This window comes from Labrus mixtus, chromosome 5 (genome assembly GCF_963584025.1).
Source record: "Labrus mixtus chromosome 5, fLabMix1.1, whole genome shotgun sequence".
NCBI lineage: Eukaryota > Metazoa > Chordata > Actinopteri > Labriformes > Labridae > Labrus > Labrus mixtus.
In genome coordinates this window covers 15,373,780-15,392,786 of record NC_083616.1, presented here as the reverse complement: position 1 = coordinate 15,392,786, position 19,007 = coordinate 15,373,780, and the positions used below count along the sequence as shown (strand labels likewise).

The window sequence follows — 19,007 nt, the reverse complement described above, 5'->3', positions numbered from 1 at the left end:
AAAACTCAAACAAGACAAATAAAAAGCAGCATTTAATGTACAAGAAAGAAAATTAACATCGCATGCGGGCAGAATAGTGCACACAGCTCCAGACAACAGAAACAGGAATGAACAAGGTACCACATCAATGGAGTCTTGAAGTGACTACTAGTGTAACAACACAAAGTATCTGAGGCATCAACTAAGAGGAAGCTGTGATGTCTGCTGAGAGCTGTGTCAAAAAAAACAACAACACACAAGTAAAAAGGTGGAAAGCAAAGTGTGGAATTACATTTAAATTACCAGAAGTAGTGGCACATTTACCCCACGTAACACTTCAAAAAGTCACATTTACAAAGCTGTCAAGCAGCTGGTCAGTTGTACTTTAATGTATGCCGTACTTACTATTAAAAAGTACCAAAAGGAAACACTGCTGTACAATTCTTGTACCCTTTTAAGAGCTAATAGGACTCACAGTTTACTGACAATTGATCTTCGGGCAAATATTAAAAGCTAAAACAGGAAACCTGCTGTGGACTAAATGTTCTCTGCTACGACAGAGGAGCCATCAGTCAACAGGTATCAGAGAGAGTGTATGTACCTTTTTTTTATTTATTTATTTTTTTAAATGAAAACTGGGTACTTTCCCCCAGACACCTGATACACGGAAGTCTAAAAAATGCTGGTAAACTGTAAGCTGATGTGAGGCTTTCATATGAAGTGTGTCTCAGAGAAAAGGGGGGAAAAGCTGCTGGGGCCAACAGAAACTACAAAAGAGCCGAGTGAACATAAGCTTGAATATAAAACTGATGAATACTATTGTGTTAAAATGCCTTTAAACACTTGTTTGTAAATCAGACTTGAGAACATGTTTTTGATAGAGAGAGTGATGACAGAGTAATATCTCCGGTTTGGGTAAGGTGCAATAGATGTAAAGCATGTGCTATACTTTGTCTGCAGGGACAATTAAAAACAAGATTATTCAAGTTTTAGGAGGAAGTTGCACTTTAAAAACACCAACAAACTTCTTCACAGTCTTGTGAACAACAAACACTGCGCATCTCCCTTCCAGCTGGGTGCATCCTTCGTCTGCAGTGCAGCTAAATGACCAGCAGAGGGCCCTAATCAAATCATGGCCTCAGGGCAGGCGGTCACAGTGTCCCTTCATTTACAGGGAATACTATTATAATATACTATTATTACCAGTCACATTCATGTTAAAGCAGGGACGTACCAACACATAAGACTTCATTAATTTAGACGTCGGTGGTGCGGATGCCATCGTCATCCAGGCTGAAGGGGAAGCTGCAGCCGCTGTGAGGCTGAGGCTGCGAGCGGTGCCTCCGCCTCCCAAATGCCGCGTCTCCTGATGCCGCGAGGATCCCTAGTCCGCTGGTGGATGCAGAGGGAGGAACATTAGGGCCAGGAGCCGGGGTGGAGAGGGAGTTGGAGGAGGATGAGGTGGAGGAAGAGGTTGAGGAAGAGGAGAGAGAAGGCACGGTGGGCACAGAGCTGAAAGGGCTGTCTTCATCCTCTACGTCCAGGATGGAGGGCTCACAGGGTGGGACAGGCATCCAGGGCTGCCAGCCTGGATTCACAGAGTAGGACTTGGTCAGAGGAGGTCTGCGATCGTCACTATGATGACCTCGGGACGAGGAGGAGGAGTTGTGACTTCTATACAGAGAGGACGCTCGTTTAAATGGAAAACCCTGAAATGAGAGGGACAAGGAAGCACTGAGTTTTTTTTCTTCTTTTCTTGAAGGTAAAAAAGAAAAAAAATACCATAAATACCATCAAAGAACAAATTTACCTTAGGAGGACCTCTGAAGTCCTGGATCTTCAACTCAACATCCCTGATCCAGCCATGCATCTCCTCTGGAGAGTCTGTCTGTGGAGAATCATGATCACAAGATAAAAACTGTTTGCTCTTTTAATTTGTGTTAGAAATGGCAAGTAATATTATTCACATTTCCTACTTTTAGAAAGTCTCATTTAAAGACCAACCCCCCCTAAAATCGATTCTACTATAAAATAGGCCTGATGTAGCGGATTCCTCTAGTTAAAGTCATAAAAACTTTTGACAAGAATCATCAGTAATGAAAATTATCAGTTGAAGTTGAAAAAGTTGGTATATTTGAAAGAATCAGCAGATTTATTGCTCTTTAGTCTTACAATTTAAATATAGTAAAAAGAAACATTGAATTGAAAATGTCATTTTAGTTTCAGATGATAGCTCTTATTTGAAGATCTCAGATTTCGTGATGGTTCGTCAGGCTTCCTTTATTTTTCAAAAGGACAATAAAGGTTTTCTAGCTAGAAATGTATCTGTTTCTCATCACTTCTCAGTTTGTCCGACATTCAGTCAGCTGTTCTCCCAGGTGACTAGTAGGCAGGATGTTGTTGTTGTTGTTATGATTACAGATGGCTGCTCACTTTCCATGCCCGTGCCACACATCAGCAGCAGAGCATTTAGAGAAAACAACCAACAACATCAGTAACACACCTGGCAGCAAAGGGCCTTTCTGCTCTGACTATAACACATGAACTTTTTATAAGATCTTAAACAAATAACTGTAATGGATAAGGATTGGCTGGTGTAAGGGGAAGACAATGTTTTACCTGAATGTAGAAGGTCCGAGAGCTAGTGATGATCTCAAACAGGTTGTCTCTCAGAAGGAGTTCCCTGATGGACACAGGGCGGTAAATTATCATGCTGGATCAAACAGTGGCTACAGGGAGGTTATATAGGACTCTCTGTATCAGTAGTTTCCTCCTAGAAACATACCAGGACTCATGTATTCAAAAATAAACAAAGCACTGTAGAGATGGCATCATTTTCTGTATTTAATCGCTTTCATTTCTCGTATGCCTTTCAATTTCAATTTGTATGTGTAAATTTAACATTAAAAATAATATAGTGCTAGTGTGACTGATTAGCTCAGAGGTTAAATCGCAGGTCCCACAAGGCCCTTAGATTCGATTTCCACCCATGGCCATTTACCGCATGTCATAACCAACTCTCTCACCCCTGTTTCCTGACTTCACCTACAGTCCTGTCCTCACTATAAAGGCATGAAAACTCAAAACAATTCTCTTTAAAATAAAGATAATAATAATATTGTTTTAACCATAACAAGTTTGTCTAAACTGTGTATAAACAGAAGTTATTGAGGATAAACCATACTGAAGGTCTTAATATTACATTTTAAAATACCAGTACCCCCATGTTAGCCTCTTGTTTGTTTGTTTGTTGCAAAAACATAAGATCTAGAGAGAAAAGAGAATAAGACTCAGTGCTTCACATTAGACTCACCCTGACTTGACAAGACATTCATGGACCTTCTGAATGTCCCTCAGCAGAATAGCTCGGAGAGGATCCTTATCCTGAGACAAAAATCAGCAGAATTCAGACATGGACAAAGAGAGAGAACAGTCACACACACACACACACACACACAAAATGAGAAAAACCTCTAAAAGGCTGGCTGCTCACCGTCTCAGACTTGTAGTAACTGACTGCATTGTCATCCAGGGTGAAAAACCTCCTCTTCCAGCTCTTCCTCTGAAACACACACACACACACACCACATTAAGGTTTTTCAGTTTCCACATCATCTATTTTTTATTCCTACACTGAGTTAATCAGAAATACACAGCTGGGTACTCACCACATTTCCCTGTTTGACACAGTAACCGCACCTCAGCATGCCTGGCCTGCTGCCCTTCCTCTCTCTCCCCTCAGTGTCTTCACTCTCATTCTGAAACGTTTCAGAACAAACATCATCACAATCACGTAACCACCATCTTTACAGCGTATCACATTCCACGCAGAGTGGTTTCAGTGGCAGAGGGTAAGCAGTACTCTGTTAAATGTACCAGACAAAAACAATGCACCTGAAGGCATCACAGTGAGGTGTAGCCTCCCGTTTGTTACCTGGATGGGAGTGTGCACCACCACTCCACCGATGATCTCCGCCTTGTAAGCCTGCTGTCTCCTTCCTCCCTGAGTGTCGCTGATTACTGCAGTCACATCTGACCTTTGCGGGACGGGGCATGACTTGGGGACCTGTCACCATAGCAACAAGCAGGCTTACATAAACAAGCATTATATAGTTTATTAGGTAGTTAAATGAGGGTGATTAATTGAGGAAGATTAAGGATAACAGGTTGCTTCATCTTTTCCTAATCATTCACAGACTGAGATAAAAAGTATTTTATGGGGCTGTCATGAAACGTGGAGTCTTTTGTCAAAACAATTGTAATATATATATTTTTGGGGGTTAGTGGTTTACATTCAAATGAGAAGGACTTTGCTGCAACAGCAAAGAATGTGGTCTACTGGAAAACATCCAGAAATGGGGTTACCATTCATTTTATTATCGTTTTAAAACAAATGAACAGAACTTGAATGTCTGTAGGTCGGTGACAAGCTGTGGAACATTAAATTACAGGGAATAACAAAGGATCAAAGTAAAAGCCATACATGCTTGTATTGAAGCTCCAGTGAGGAGTTTTTATGCTGGTAATGAAACAGAGAGAAATGAATACTGATGTCTCTACACAACCTACAAAAGCAGAAGAGACCATAAGAGGGAAGACTGATTACTGGATATAATGATTTGCAATGTCAGTCACTCCTACTGCAGGGGTAGGTGCCAGACGAGGAGATTAACATCTCATTAGCCAAACAGACTTGAGTCGCACATTAGCCATTTAACGTAAACAGGGACAGGACAGGAAAAGAAGAGGCCACAGATGCTCTCAAAAGCTAAACAATCTTGCATAGCTTCAGTTATGCAAAACTGAAAACATACTTTGGGAAGATGCATGCAAAAAAAAAGGTCTGAGAAAGTGTTATACTGTCAATCAATCAATCAATTTTTATTTGTATAGCGTCAACTCCCATCTCGAAACTGTCATCTCTCCTCTTGTAAAAAACAACAACACAATAACAATTTAAACCTGGGGCCTGTACTACGAAGCATGATTTGGGGTTAGCGAGGCTACTTCAGGGTTAACCCTGGGGTTTCAGTCCTACGAAGGTTGTTCACTTGTTACCTGGGTATATCACTACGGTAACTTATGCTGCACACCTAACCTGCTCCGGGGCAGGTTACGTTCAAGATAAGAGATCAACCTGTGAAAATCTCCGCATTTGCTTGTGATAGGTTATGTGAAGCTAACTCCGCCCCTTTTATGTGAACGCGCTCTTGGAAACTCGAGGCTGACTTATCGGGTTGATAACCAGCTTTGTATGACTGTTAAGCACGATCTCTTATGTCAGGGTTAGTGAAGCCAGGCAACCCAAATGTACCCTGGGTATGTTGAACTCGCTTCGTAGTTTAGGCCCCTGCTCCCTAGTATGTTGTTGAACATTCAAATCATGCAGCACTTCTGTCAAAAAGACTTCAAATAAGTGAATACCTAGCATGATGAAATACAGCTTAAGAGAACAAAACTATATTCAAAATAATTAATAGTGAGTGTCGTGGTGCTATTGCAGCAATAACTGCAACTCTCTAGTTTGGACAGAGTCCATTGCTTCATTTCCTATATCTTGTCTTTATTTTCACAATGAGCCACTCAATAAAAGCAAACGTTAAAATGGAATTAAACATTTTAAATAAAGTAAATCTATATTCTCTTTATCTCTCTAAAAATAACAATAATTTTTGGACTTCATATTTTACAGTGGTAACACTTTTTTTTAAAATAATAATTTTAAATAAAATATCGTGGATGTTTTACCCTTTGATTAAGAAACAGAGCACATCTACTGGATGCACAATTGAATCGGATCTTTGTCAGAGGTTGCAGAGGAAAGCAGTCAAAGCTATTCATACTTTATTAGTGGATCATTTTTAATACCATGTAACATCACCACCTGCAACTTAAAGCTCTGAATACTTTGCGTTGGTCCATTATATACAACCCCTGTCAAACGAGCAGATGTAGCATGACAACAAACGGAAACATTTTAGGAGGAAGAATACTTCTGCAAGTCACTGTCTCATGTGAGATGCTTCTGCTACACCTTTATCCTCTGTGAATTCATCTTTAATGATTCTATTTTAACTCCTGCATTTACATAATTTACAGCATCCCCTCTTCTCACAGTTGCCACACTGGTTTTCATTGAGGCTCAGAAAGCTGCGAAAGGGCAACAGAGAACTCCTCCAATCAAAGAGGAAGTGAAAAATAGAATGAGCGAGGCTGCTTCCTGTGTTGGTGTGCAGGTGAGACAAAAAAGAGAAACACTCTTGCTGTCGTCTGCAGTCATTTAACATCTGGATTTTTCCAGTTAAAGCGGTCACTTCTCTGAACACTCACTCAACCTTTATGCAAATGAGCAAACTGAATGTCCACGGCAAGTTCACTTCGAAACACACAGTGATGTGTTTGACACCTCCACCACAGTGACGTACAGTGTGTGTGCGCTATCTCTCACATTCATGCAGTTTCCTCATTCACAGAGTGTGTCAGAGGGGTTTTTTTTTGTGTTGGCATTTGTGCCCTCGAGAGACGACATGGTTTTGGTCACAGCACCACAAACTGCAGCCCTCTGTGCTCAGGTGGAAACAAATCCCTCATCAATAACTGCTGCTTTAGCCCTTTTTGAACCACGCATCAGACAGAGACATCCTGTTACAATGTTAAGTGTATTTGCAGGTGTGCGTGTGTGCGGGCGTGTGTGCGTGTACTCACCGTGATCTTGCTGGCCTTGTTGAGAGCAGCCACCCATTCTCTCATGTCAGTCACATCGTTAGCTTGGAGGAAGTACCGCCGAGAAACTGCGTTAATGACTGAAAAAAATAAACACTTATTCCATCAATATAAACCATAACTGAATCATACAATGTATCACATGTGCACATGTAACTAATGCTACTGAATAAACATGACTCAGTGTTTTCAAAAAAAAAAAAAATAGTCTCACCAAAGCAGAACTCTGTCTTTGGCTTTTGCTTGGCTGTAGCTTCATTCACCTGAGAAAAGGAGAAATGAGAAAAGAAAGAAGAGGAGACAGCAAAAGGAAAGGAGAGGAGCAAAATCATGAGGAGAGGACAGAAAAAAAAAAAAACAGTCTCTTCGAGTCAGAGTATCCAGGGAGGAGCTGTCAGCACTGAAGCCAGATGTCATTATCTCTGGTTAGCTTAGCGTGCGCGCTGACATCTGGAAAACTTCTCAAACTCTGCTTCTGCATGTGATCCTTAACTACAACTAAAGAGAAGTGTGCATCCTGTTTGTGTGTGGATTCCTGTGTCCACACAGCTCAGACATGTGTGTGTTTCATTCTTGGGACGTTATGTAACTACAAGCAACGGGCAGGTGACTCTACAGGCAATAAAGAGCTCTGTTTACCTTGGAGATGTAGGTTAGTTTCAGGCTGCCGACGAAGCTGGTTCCACTGGGCAGGTTCTGCATACAAACACAAACACAAAGGCTCATCATTGGCTCAGAGTCCAAGGTTACACACCTACCATTGGTCGTTTTCACTCCCTCTTAATGTTTGTCATGTATGTTTGAGTACCTGAGGGTTGTCCATGTACCAGAGCAGAGCATTTCCCTGCGTGTCGAGGATAAAGTATCGCCTCTGGAAGCGGCAGCTGTTCTCCTTCTCCTCGATGTCAAGGAAGCCGCACACACGGTTGAGCCGATCAATGTACGGCATGCTGCTAATATCACATATCACTAAAACAGACAGACAGAAAGACAGATACTAAAATCAGAAGGCCATTGAGAGGTGAAATGTAACAGGAGCAACAGAAGCAGGCAGACTTCTAGGACAGAGGAGGCAGACACAGGCAGATGTGGAGGATAAACTATCTTTCCTTTACTGTTCTAATACACACACACACACTCACACACTCACACACTCACACACTCACACACACACACACACACACTCACACTCACACTCACACTCACACACACACACACACAGGAAGACAGAGACCGACTCGTATTCAGCAGTTTTTCATGTGACGTGATTGAGGCTGAGCAGCAAACCCTGAAGCCTGAGGCTGAGCTGAGGCCCTCCACCACCACAGCCAAAAATTACAGACTGCACTCAAGATCTGCACACACGCACATTTTCACTGGCCAGAGAAGAGAGAGGAGAGGGAGGAAGAGGAGGGTGGGAGGAATGGGGTAAAAGCTGTATTCATTAGGATGATGCCTGGCATGTGAATCATGGAACTGCTGACTGACTGACTGACTGACTGACTGACTGACTGACTGATTCTTTGACAAAAATCAAGACCCATTCAGATAGAATGAGTTAAGGAGTTAGAAAACTTCTGGCACTTTGAGAGCACTTTTTTATAAAAACACGATTTTTTTATTTTATTTTCTCCTTCGAGAGAGCTCAGAGAGTTTACCTCAGGTCACCTTTTCTGCACATTTTCCTTTAAACATGTCCTCACTTGTTTCTGCACTATAATTCATTGAAAGGACGAGCTTACACAAATGGCAATCTTTAGAGCCAACTAGGCCACATCTGTGACTGATTGTATTTAATAAGAACAAAAGTCAAAATGTAATTGACAGTCATATAAAATACACAGTAAGGACAGACTGGCTGAAACTTCTGCCAGTACTTTTAAAAGGACGGTTCTGGCTTTAAAGGGATACAGTTGATCAAATTTTCCATTGAACACTCATACATACCCAACAAAGATAAACAGCTACACAGTGAAATGATAGGCTGCATTTTCACCGAGCTGGTGAAACTCCTCCAACACTATTTTAAAGTTAGTGGGAAGTAACAATCTTCATTTTTAATCTGTGGGCTGTTGATGCTTCAAGTATTTTAGTCAGGCAGTTTTGTTCTTCTGCCTTTTAAGAAAGCTCGAAGCTGTTCCGATTTTTTTTTTTTTTTTTTTTGCAGAAACTCTGGGTGTAATGGAAAAGTGAAATAATGCCACAGAGGTCACACAGATACCAACACTATGACTGACACAACCACACACACACACACACACACACACACACACACACACACACACACACACACACACACACACACACACACACACACACACACACACACACACACACACACACACACACACACACACACACACACACACACACACACACACACACACACACACACACACACACACACACACACACACACACACACACACACACACACACACACACACACACACACACACACACACACACACACACACACACACACACACACACACACACACACACACACACACACACACACACACACACACACACACGGAAAGAAATAAATGTCTCGAGCATTGCAGACGGGAGTAGCAGAGAGGTTTTCCAAACCTTAACACGAATTTGCAAATAAACATATTTTACCTTTTTTTTCCCTGCACATTATTCCACACACATATATCAATAAATATCAACGTAGTTTAAAAAGGTAAGAACACAGTTTTCTGATATCATTGTGTTTTACCACATCTGTGGCGGTGAAATGAAACCCACCCACACTCAGTCTACAAATCAGCTTTATTTGACGACAGTTTCAGCTTCTTGTTTTCATCTCTTTTACTTTGCTTGAGTATTTTAGTTTGTATACCTCTTTAAGATCATTTAAAGACAAAAGAACTGAAAATGAGAGCGATTAAAGCTGAACAGGTTTCTTGTCTTTATGAGTAAACTCTCATAAATGATCGATCCTTACTTCATTAGACCGTTTCTTGCCTCATTGTATCTTTGCTTACAATTTTAGGCCTTTTAAAACATCCAAATAACACATCATGAGGGTCTCATTTGGCGTCCATAAAACTCTGACATAAAATAAAATGATAACAGTTAGAAAAACTGTTTTTTTAAAAGCTGATTTTGCAGTTGAAACCATTTCTTTAGGCTTTGTGGGTGTGGCCAATCAAGTATTGACAGTCTGGCTGTCGATATAACAGTGACTCATGTGTCATAAAGTGTAGTGAAGTCCTAAAGAGTTCTTCTGAGCTTTCCGAGTCAATATTAGTAATGTGAGCTCAAAAGTGGTTGGATGCTAAGATCTTGAAGATTTTGAAGTCTTGTTGTTGGTAATTGGTTATAAAATATGTTGTTTGTAACTTTGAATGTGGTCTGATGTCCCTCTAGACATTTGCTGATTGATCAGAAAGGTGTTGAAATAAAAACAACGGTAGATTTCACATACAGATACCATGAGCAAAACAAGAACAACAGGAGTTTGACAAATTCAAAGGAAAACGCTGTCGTTTGGAAACGAGAGGAAAGTTACATTGACAATTTTTGATGCTAGCTACAATGTTCATAAATGACTCTTGACAACATAGTTAAAGTTTACTGTGGATTCTGGTTTGAAGCGGCTTTAAGACCTTAAACTGAAGTAGGTTATCATGGGAGTGAATTCTCAGAATCGAGGTCTCTCCAAGATGTTTCACTGGCTGAATAGTCCCTTTGACAATTTCATTAACCTAATTATAAAATGTAAAAGTAGTTCAGTTTCAATGGACTAAAAAGTCAGTGAGAACTTTTTAAATTACAGATAAAGTGTTCTGAGTCGTTTAAAAGCAAGAATGTCAAACTTCCCAAAATGAAATATTCTCCATTGTGGGGCTAATCTGACAGTCCGGGGTTCAGTATAATGGATATTACTGATGCCTGGACATGTTAACATGACCTTTATGTTGTAGGCATATAGTCTGTATAGAAACATGGAACAAGGCTCAGTGACGTCACCCATTGGTTTCTGAAGGGCTCTTTTCGAAGCCCATCCATATTGGAAATGTGACTCTATTAAACAGATCGGCCACACCCTAAAAACTCATATCCTCCATAAAATCAAATGAGCTTCTACCAGGCTATAAACATTTAAAATCTGCTTAAAATGGACATGTTAATATGGGGTGTGTAAGTGACTTTGGGGTCTTTAGGAGCCAGCCTCAAGCGGACACTCAAGGAACTGCAGTTTTTTGCACTTCTGCATTGGCTTTATTTTTTACAAGTTTTGTAATTTTGTTGGATATACATGTATTTATTCAAAACTAATATATTTTCCAGATATTAGATGTAGGATTTTTTTTAAATGGGAAACAAAGGCGTGTTCTTATCAAACCTCCTGTGAGGACCTTTCAGTTTGTATGGCTTTAGGCACACCTGTGGAGAAAGTGGTACCTCTTATCTCTTTGATGATTGTGTCCTGAAAATGTTTTAGTGGTGTTCTCAACAAAGTAAATCTCATACTTTTAATAGTCAAAAGTATCACTCACTGAAATATGTAAAAATATTTTTTTTTACTGTATATCACATCACCTGGCACCTACCCTAAAGCAGTAGTTTAGAGATGTTAAAAATCAAGATAGAAATAATAAACTTTCATGGTAATTGTCGTGTTTGCCTTTGTAGATCATAAAGAGATGTCAGTACAAATTTCAGTCTGTTTCAGCTGAAAACTATTTAGCAACTATAACTTTAAAACAAACGGTATTATTTAAAAAATGGAAGTGTTTTAAAAAAAAAAAAGACAATAATGCCCACTTTGATGTGGTCAAGTTATATATAAAGTAGCATTATAGATAGCCTAGAAAAACTCAAATAAACAACTTTTAAACTAAGCATAAATCTAGAAAATGTGTTGGGGGTTTGGACTTGGAGACTGCTCATTGGACGAATAGTCGTTTGTTGAAGTTACTTTGCACTCTGAAGATGTAGAGAGCAGTTAATAAACAGAAACCATGAATAACCATCAGCCCCTCTGCTTTGCACTGACAGCTGGAAAATAACACAGCAGCAGCAGCAGCAGCAGCAGCACATCAGACACGAGCTTCCCGCAGCTTAGTGACCAGTGTGGACATGAGCGTGCAGCACGTATAACGTGATCATGAGCGTGCAGTGAAAAGTTGAAGTGTGACCTGGAACAATTACTCAGCTACACCTGACACACATTTGTTCAGCTCAGACGACCTGCACTGACTCAGCGGCCTGCCACACCTACTGCTGCACTGTACGACGCACACAGACACACAAACACACAAACACACAGGCACACAGACACACAAAGTGACACTGGGCTGACTACTTACCAGCTGTACTGGGAGTCAGTCTGATCCACAGCCAGCGCCCCGCGCGGCGACGCAGCAGAGGGGAGAGAGTCGGAGAGTAAGTAAGTAAGTACCGAGCATGTTAGACGATGTTTGAAAAACTTTTACAACCTGTCGACACCAAGAGGCCCGCGTGCGACTGACTCTCACCCTCCTGTCTGTTTGTTTGTGTACTGGGATAACAGAAGACTTTTTTCCGGGTTGGACGTTTCGTTATTAGAATAAACCAGCCCCGGATGTGATCTATGCGTCCTCTCCGGCCGGGCCCTCCCCCTCCCTGTCCTCCTCCTCCCTCTGCTCTCACAGAAGAGGAACTATACGAGCCATTCTGCAGAATTAGTTCAAAGTGCAGTCCCATTACAACAACAAAAAAGGTTTAACAAAACAATTAATTATTCAGACATGGATATTTACTGACATTATATTATGATCTATTTAAACCCAGGGCATTAAATGAGATAGTGATAAGCTAAATAAATACAAAATCATCATTTATAGGGTACTTTCTATTGAGAAGTAGCTGTCCCCAATACTGACCCCTAAATTCCAATTTATGTAAATACCACTTAAAACATTTTTTAGATTTGTTTCAACGGTGTAATTTAAAATGTCTTTATGATTAAGTTTAAACAAAGGTTGAAAGACTTAGATTTATTGTGGGTTTAATTTTTAAATTAAAAAGCTATGCTCAAATTCATGTCACCACCGAAACACAAGAGTTTTAGTGGCTTAGCTGAGCCTACAGTTAAGCCACACCCCTGAATTTTTGACCAGGAAGTGACATTGCATCTCTGTCCCCCATGGCTGCATGATAAGCAGCTAAATCCCATAATTTTTAAATAAATGTGTTCCATAGTCTGAAAATCAGTGTGTTACTTTAAAAATTGTCACTACCGAACACACATTCTCTTCAATTATGTAAACTTTTTTGGGTTTTATGCAAATTATTATGTGTCTATGGGTGTACACCTCTTCAAATATGTGTTTGCTAGCCATGTGCTTGCTAGCATTCTTTAGTTATGCTCAAAATGAGGTAGAATTGTCACTACCGAAACAGTCACTACCGAATCATATGGTCAAGTTCGGTAGTTGACATTATCATTTCGGTAGTGACAAAATGGACTGGTTAGTAGTTAAATCTCATCATTTTGAAATAAATGTGTTCCAAAGTCTTCGAATCAGTGAGTTTCTATAAGTATCATCATTTCAATCTATTTACAGCAAATAAGCAATTGATAAGTAATATTTGTACTATAAATGGTCATGGATGAACATTCTTCTTCAAAAATAAATTATTTTATTGACCACTAAACATACGTGCTTTTAATATTCCCAACATCAGACATGTTATGAGTTAAAATTAAGCAATAAGGTTGAGGGAATATGATAAAACACTACAAGGAAAATACTGGTCACTACCGAAACACTGGTTTATATATATATATATATATATATATATATATATATATGTATATATTGAGTTATCAACTAAAATGTTATGATACTGATTGGTTAACTGTATGTTCCATCTCATAAATCATTAACTCTGAAATCAATCTGATCAGCGTTTTGCGTTTTAGAAAGAAAGATTGCACATAGATTTTGAAGAATTAAAAAAATTTAAATTTGAAATTTGTTAAAAAAATAATTGTTATTGATTATATTGTGAAAACCTTCAATAAAACTGTGTAAAAATAATCTTTACATAAGGGAAGTAAACCTAATACTAACAGGTTAACATAAAATTGTTTTTATCATAGTTTAATACTGTGTTTCGGTAGTGACACATTTGAGGAGAGGAAAAACATTCCAAAACAGTCTAAAAATACAATATATCAAATTTGAGGATTCTTTTACTATATGTGTACTTCAGATATGGTACAATATATATATAGGGAAAACATTTTGGGAATAAAACTTAAAACATTTCAAAATATTTCCAACCTGACTGGAAACCAAACAGCTTATGCCATTCCCCTCTGACAGCTCGTGCTCTTTCTACAGGGCTTTGAAAAAAATACAGGCTACCTAATTAAATAAAACATGCGTATCTTCCTGAATTGCGATGAGTTATCTTGCCTGGTGCAACCGTGCAACATGTGTTTCCTAAATGTGAGCATACAGAAATGACAGATATTTCTCCCCTGTACAATACAAATGTTTGACAGACACCAAACCGGACTCAGTCATTTAAATGTATATGTTTGTCTGTGAATTATGTGTCATGCACTTCGTAAAATGTTTCTAGTGAAGGAATAAACCCATTCAAATGTTTATTAATGCCTAAAACAGTAAGTATGCAATGTGTGTGTAACTTTAAGACATACCATTGGCTTCGAATACTTTTATGAATTCAGATTATTTAGAAATGCAAATAATGTTTTAGCAGTTTAGATTCCCTTCTAGAGAGCCCCTGAAGTCTCAGAAAGAAAAAACATGGCATGGCATGCATATACTGTATATATATAACAACCAACATCTATTTTATCTGAATATATTGAATAGAAGTCTGATCTTCCATTCAATATAATCATAATAACAATAATAATAATAATAATAATAATAATACATCTCATTTGTAAAGCACTTTACATTTTTGGAAAAAATCTGACACAAGAATCTGTTCTGCTCTGGACTGTTCAGACCCGAGGGGATCTTTGTTGTTTTTATTGGTTTGTTAGATGGGAGTTTCCGTCAGTGGTTCTTCCAGATGATCCTGCACGCTCTGGCTCCAAATGTCATTGTGGTAATTTTCATTTTGTTTCATCTTTGTACGATGGGAAAAGGTTGAGGCATGTTGTCCATCAGTGTATGGTGTTAACATGCAGCTAACTGACCTAACATTGTTGACCATGATAGATCATTTTGTATTTTCAATTGAAAGAAGAAGCCATTGCAGACATATAGTATATGTCAGTTTAAAACCCTAAACCAACATTAAGGGTGAAGGAACTAACCTCAGAGACCCCAGACCTGTGCAATAATATGTGTGGATATGAAAATGACTGTCTTAGTAGTATCAATGGAAGCTGTCAGGCATTAATTCTGATTCTGTATGTCACCTTTTAGAGAGTTACAGTCCTGCTTAATAATTACTCAGTTCCAACTTCAGCCATGTATCTTCATCTTCATCTGCAAATTAGCATCATCAGCAGAAGACAGAGGCTGTGTTGTAAAAGTAGAATATTACTATCTAAATGTGACACTATGTTAAGCTGAACAAACTGTTCATTCTGCGTGAATACAGTGCATGCAGTGTTCAGTATAATCTCATCTTCACACTAAAGTGATCACAGATTGAGCTGGTGATGAAACTCCTGAGTCTGAAACACATTTCTGATGGAACTGTCATTTTGAAAGTGGTAAATTACGCATTTAACAGAGCAGTTCTATTTTCTTATTTTAATTTTATTTTTTTGCAAAATTTGCAGCCTTCCCTTTAGAGGAAGTGGTTGCATCTCATATGATCTGAGGAAGGAGACCTACCTCGGTGATTTCATATCCTGTGGCGACTGCACAGTGTTCGAGTTATGTAGTTTCAAAAGGAAGTCCTGAAGTTTTGCCGGTAATTAACAGACTTAAATCTTCTTCTACTGTATATAGCCCTTGCCCTTGCCGATGAACATAAACATCTCATAAATGCGTTTTCTCTGGCCTTTAAAGGTCAAGTGTAGGGTGTCAAATGTCAAAACAAGGTGATCTTACCCACACACTCTACATACACACAAAAAGAACGAGGTGGTGTCTTTATTCAGACAAGCTTTCAGACACAAATTCATGCACTAAACAGTAATGTTAGTACGTTTTTACACATTTTTCAAAGATCTAAAATGGTTTAATCTCAGGATCCAATGGCAACAACACAGGCTTATAATGTGGTTCTGTTGCATTAAGCAGACTGTGCGCACACAATGAGGCATCCTGGCATCTACAATAACCACACCAGAGCAAAACCGTAGGTTGGTGTGTGTTATTCACTAAGTACTATTTTCACAAGACATACTGTCATGTTCAAGTTGGTGTACATCCAACCTCAAACTCGACAAGAAAACATAATCAAGGAAATCAAATACAGATGGTTGTGTCAGTGTCACGGGTTGCGAATGGAAAAGAACCAGATCAGAAGAGTCGCCTTGAGATAGACACCACCAGGCAAAAGAGAAACCTGGGAGGCCCAAAATCACCTGCCGTAAAGATGACACGGGGGCTTGAAAAGATGAGCTTGACATGGGGAAAATGACATCATGGACCCAATGACAGAGTGCAATGGGGGGAGCTCCTTTGAAAACGTACGTACAGTAGGGGATACAGAGGAGTAAGAACTGTAAGTGAGGTTGCTGTACAGCTTAAAACACCTTAACATGAATATATAACATTTCATCATCAGGTTACTATTACAGATAGCAAAGACAATCTACAGCCTGAATAAAACATATCTACAGCACCAACATTGTTATCACAAACATGTTTATGAAGCTCAAATACTCTGTCTCTGTAAACTAGGAATTAAAGTCTCCATTGAAAGTCTGTTCAAAAAGAGGAGGGGTGTACTGATGGATCTCATAGCACATTACACAGATAAAAACAAGATGTCAAATCACTGCAGGAAAACTAAAGTGGAGTTTTGTCTATATTTTTTATCTTTTTTTAAAGATGACTTAGGGCCACACGCAGCAGGAGGCCTGTGATGAGCAGGATGGGGCTGCAGGACACGGCCCCCACACCGTTGGTGTGGTAGTGAGCCCAGGGGTTGGTGGTCCTGGGGGGTCCATTACAGCTGTCACTGAAACAACAGTGCATTCTGGCCCCGGGGCTTTCACCCTGAGCCTTGTCACAGAACGATTTAAAGGTGCACGACTTCATCACAGTGTCTGAAACATGGACAGAGAGAGGTGGTTCAGTGCTGTGAACTACATCAACTCCTCATGTACACACTTTAAGGCAAACAGAGGACTGTGGTTATGAACAGGTAGGACATCCAGCAGCCCCAGGTATTATTATTTGAAGTCAAATTATCATTGATATAATCAGTATTACAGTCAGGGTTGGTAATATTAGGGATTTCCTAACATTAACTTTAGCTTTGCTCTCATAAGTGTTCATAATCTCTTTTTGTTGTTGTTGTTCCGTTTGTTAATCTCGGTCCATCCAGAGGCAGCAGATGGCTGTTCACCAATAAGTTAGGTCCTACTTGAGGTTTCTGCCTGTTAAAGGGTTTTCATTTCCACTGTTGTGTAGAAATTCCTCAATCTGTATGGTTACACAGACAAGACCCACTCAATTTAAAGTGAGATATTTTGTTGAGATTTGGCAGTAAAGAAATACAAATTGAATTGGTTACATTCATTAATAACACTATATACATCAAGAAAACAACTACTTTTGGTAAATGGTTAACCAACCAAAAACAACATCAATTCCTGCATAATGTTTTTTAATGAAGATTTTATACAGACGTTCTCTGACTATGTGAACAGCATTAGCATTATTTTCTATGACACCTGATACAAGAAGTTGGTCATCAGTGCAATGCTGACCTCTAGTTTTATTAACTGGACCACGTCACACTTGTGTTGCCTGTGTGTTATAGTGTGTGTGTGTGTGTGTGTGTACTCACTGGCCCCTGTGATGGTGGAGCAGGCATCAGCATAGTGAGGGCAGGTTGAGGAGCCCTGTCTGTTGCAGTCCTCCTCATTCATTCCCACACACGAGTAACATTTGAGGGCGTGGCCTTCACAGGTAGAACAGGAGAGAGCACCTATAAGCATTTATATCCACAGGAGGGTGTCGGCATACAGACGAACAACACACCTGACCTTAACTACATTTAGTAGCAATCAATACGGCTGTTAGTCCCCTCCTTAAATGAATGAGATGGACAAATTTGTCCAAAATTACAAGACGTCACTAGCAAAAAAAAAAAAAATCAATTTGTTGCCAATAAGTTGACATGCGCCTCATTCAAGTTATGAGCTGCAACAATTCATCAATCAGACAGTCATTTGAAAGTTATCCAATCCAGAGAAATAATCAAATCCAGCATTGTATTCGGATCTTTGAGTGGCTTTGGTGAATTTTGAAACACAAGTGTTAAGTATCTGCTGGTTCCAGCTTTCTTAAAGAAGAATCTGCTCTTTTTGGAATTTGGAAAATGAAAAGCTTTTAGTTTTGAATCATTTGTTTGACCAAAGAAGCAATCAAAGATGCAGCTTTTGACTCTGGGAAATGATGATGAACATTGTTACAGACTAAACATTTAATGGGTTAATTGTAAAAAAAAATAATCTGCAGGTTAATCCATAACAAATAAATGTAAATTAAAACACTAATTCAAACCTTGCAAGAATACAAAAATCTATCCCTTTACATGTCCCAAATTGTCTGGCCATAAACTCAAACTGTGCTGTTGGGGAAATTAAACATTTCCAATGAATTTACCTGATTTTATGACAGAAAACAATCCTGGTACTTCTGTAAACTCTCAGCTTGGACTCTGCACATTTTTAACAAATAAATCCCCCCCACAACAAACAATGCTGAAATCCCATGTTGGTATGAACTTACTGTGACATGCCAGAGAGACAATGAGCAGCAGGGCGAATGTGGTCTTCATGGTATCAGGGTCACTTTGTTTTTAACAGTCCAGATAAAAAGTGGAGACTGGGGGGATCTGATGGTGAGGACGCCAGGAGGGGGGCTGGAGGAGGAATTCAGGCATGGGAAGGTGTCTGAGGGTATTAAAGTCTTATGTCTATAATCTCCATCTATGGTGCACAGCCAGCAACCTGTGGTAATGAACTTATTAATCGACCTTAAACAGGGAGACACTGTTACATTCTAGTAAATGGGAGCTATTGATCTTGTTGACAGAAACATCACTTCTTGGAGTTTCTAAAACACCTTTTTGTAAGTTTTCATGGCAGTACAATGAAAGTGATGCTTTAAAAAAAAAAAAGACCA

General features: G+C 39.4%; 3 protein-coding genes across 4 annotated transcripts in view; 1 reads left to right on the top strand and 2 right to left on the bottom strand.

Annotated features, from left to right (window-relative positions):
• The window catches only part of si:ch211-166a6.5 (clustered mitochondria protein homolog), a 108,869-nt gene that overhangs the window by 39,660 nt on the left and 50,202 nt on the right, over nucleotides 1-19,007 (top strand). The gene's annotated exons all lie outside the window — the stretch shown is intronic.
• Nucleotides 20-12,279, bottom strand: plekha2 (pleckstrin homology domain containing A2). The gene is made up of 12 exons (XM_061038069.1): nucleotides 12,030-12,279; nucleotides 7,511-7,671; nucleotides 7,342-7,398; nucleotides 6,917-6,965; nucleotides 6,685-6,782; nucleotides 3,914-4,045; nucleotides 3,648-3,737; nucleotides 3,473-3,541; nucleotides 3,293-3,363; nucleotides 2,599-2,662; nucleotides 1,790-1,867; nucleotides 20-1,688 (listed from the first exon to the last, which is right to left on the bottom strand). Exons 2-12 carry the CDS (start codon nucleotides 7,649-7,651, stop codon nucleotides 1,236-1,238), a joined length of 1,302 nt encoding a protein of 433 aa, XP_060894052.1. The 5' UTR covers nucleotides 7,652-7,671; nucleotides 12,030-12,279; the 3' UTR covers nucleotides 20-1,235.
• si:ch211-113d22.2 (three finger toxin MALT0052C) lies at nucleotides 15,780-18,943 on the bottom strand. Of its 2 annotated transcripts, none has more exons than XM_061038066.1 (3): nucleotides 18,612-18,943; nucleotides 17,665-17,805; nucleotides 15,780-16,918 (listed from the first exon to the last, which is right to left on the bottom strand). In XM_061038066.1, exons 1-3 carry the CDS (start codon nucleotides 18,658-18,660, stop codon nucleotides 16,695-16,697), a joined length of 414 nt encoding a protein of 137 aa, XP_060894049.1. In that variant the 5' UTR covers nucleotides 18,661-18,943; the 3' UTR covers nucleotides 15,780-16,694. The 2 variants fall into 2 exon arrangements, with proteins under 2 accessions (XP_060894049.1, XP_060894051.1); XM_061038068.1 differs by having other exon boundaries at nucleotides 17,665-17,778; nucleotides 18,612-18,905.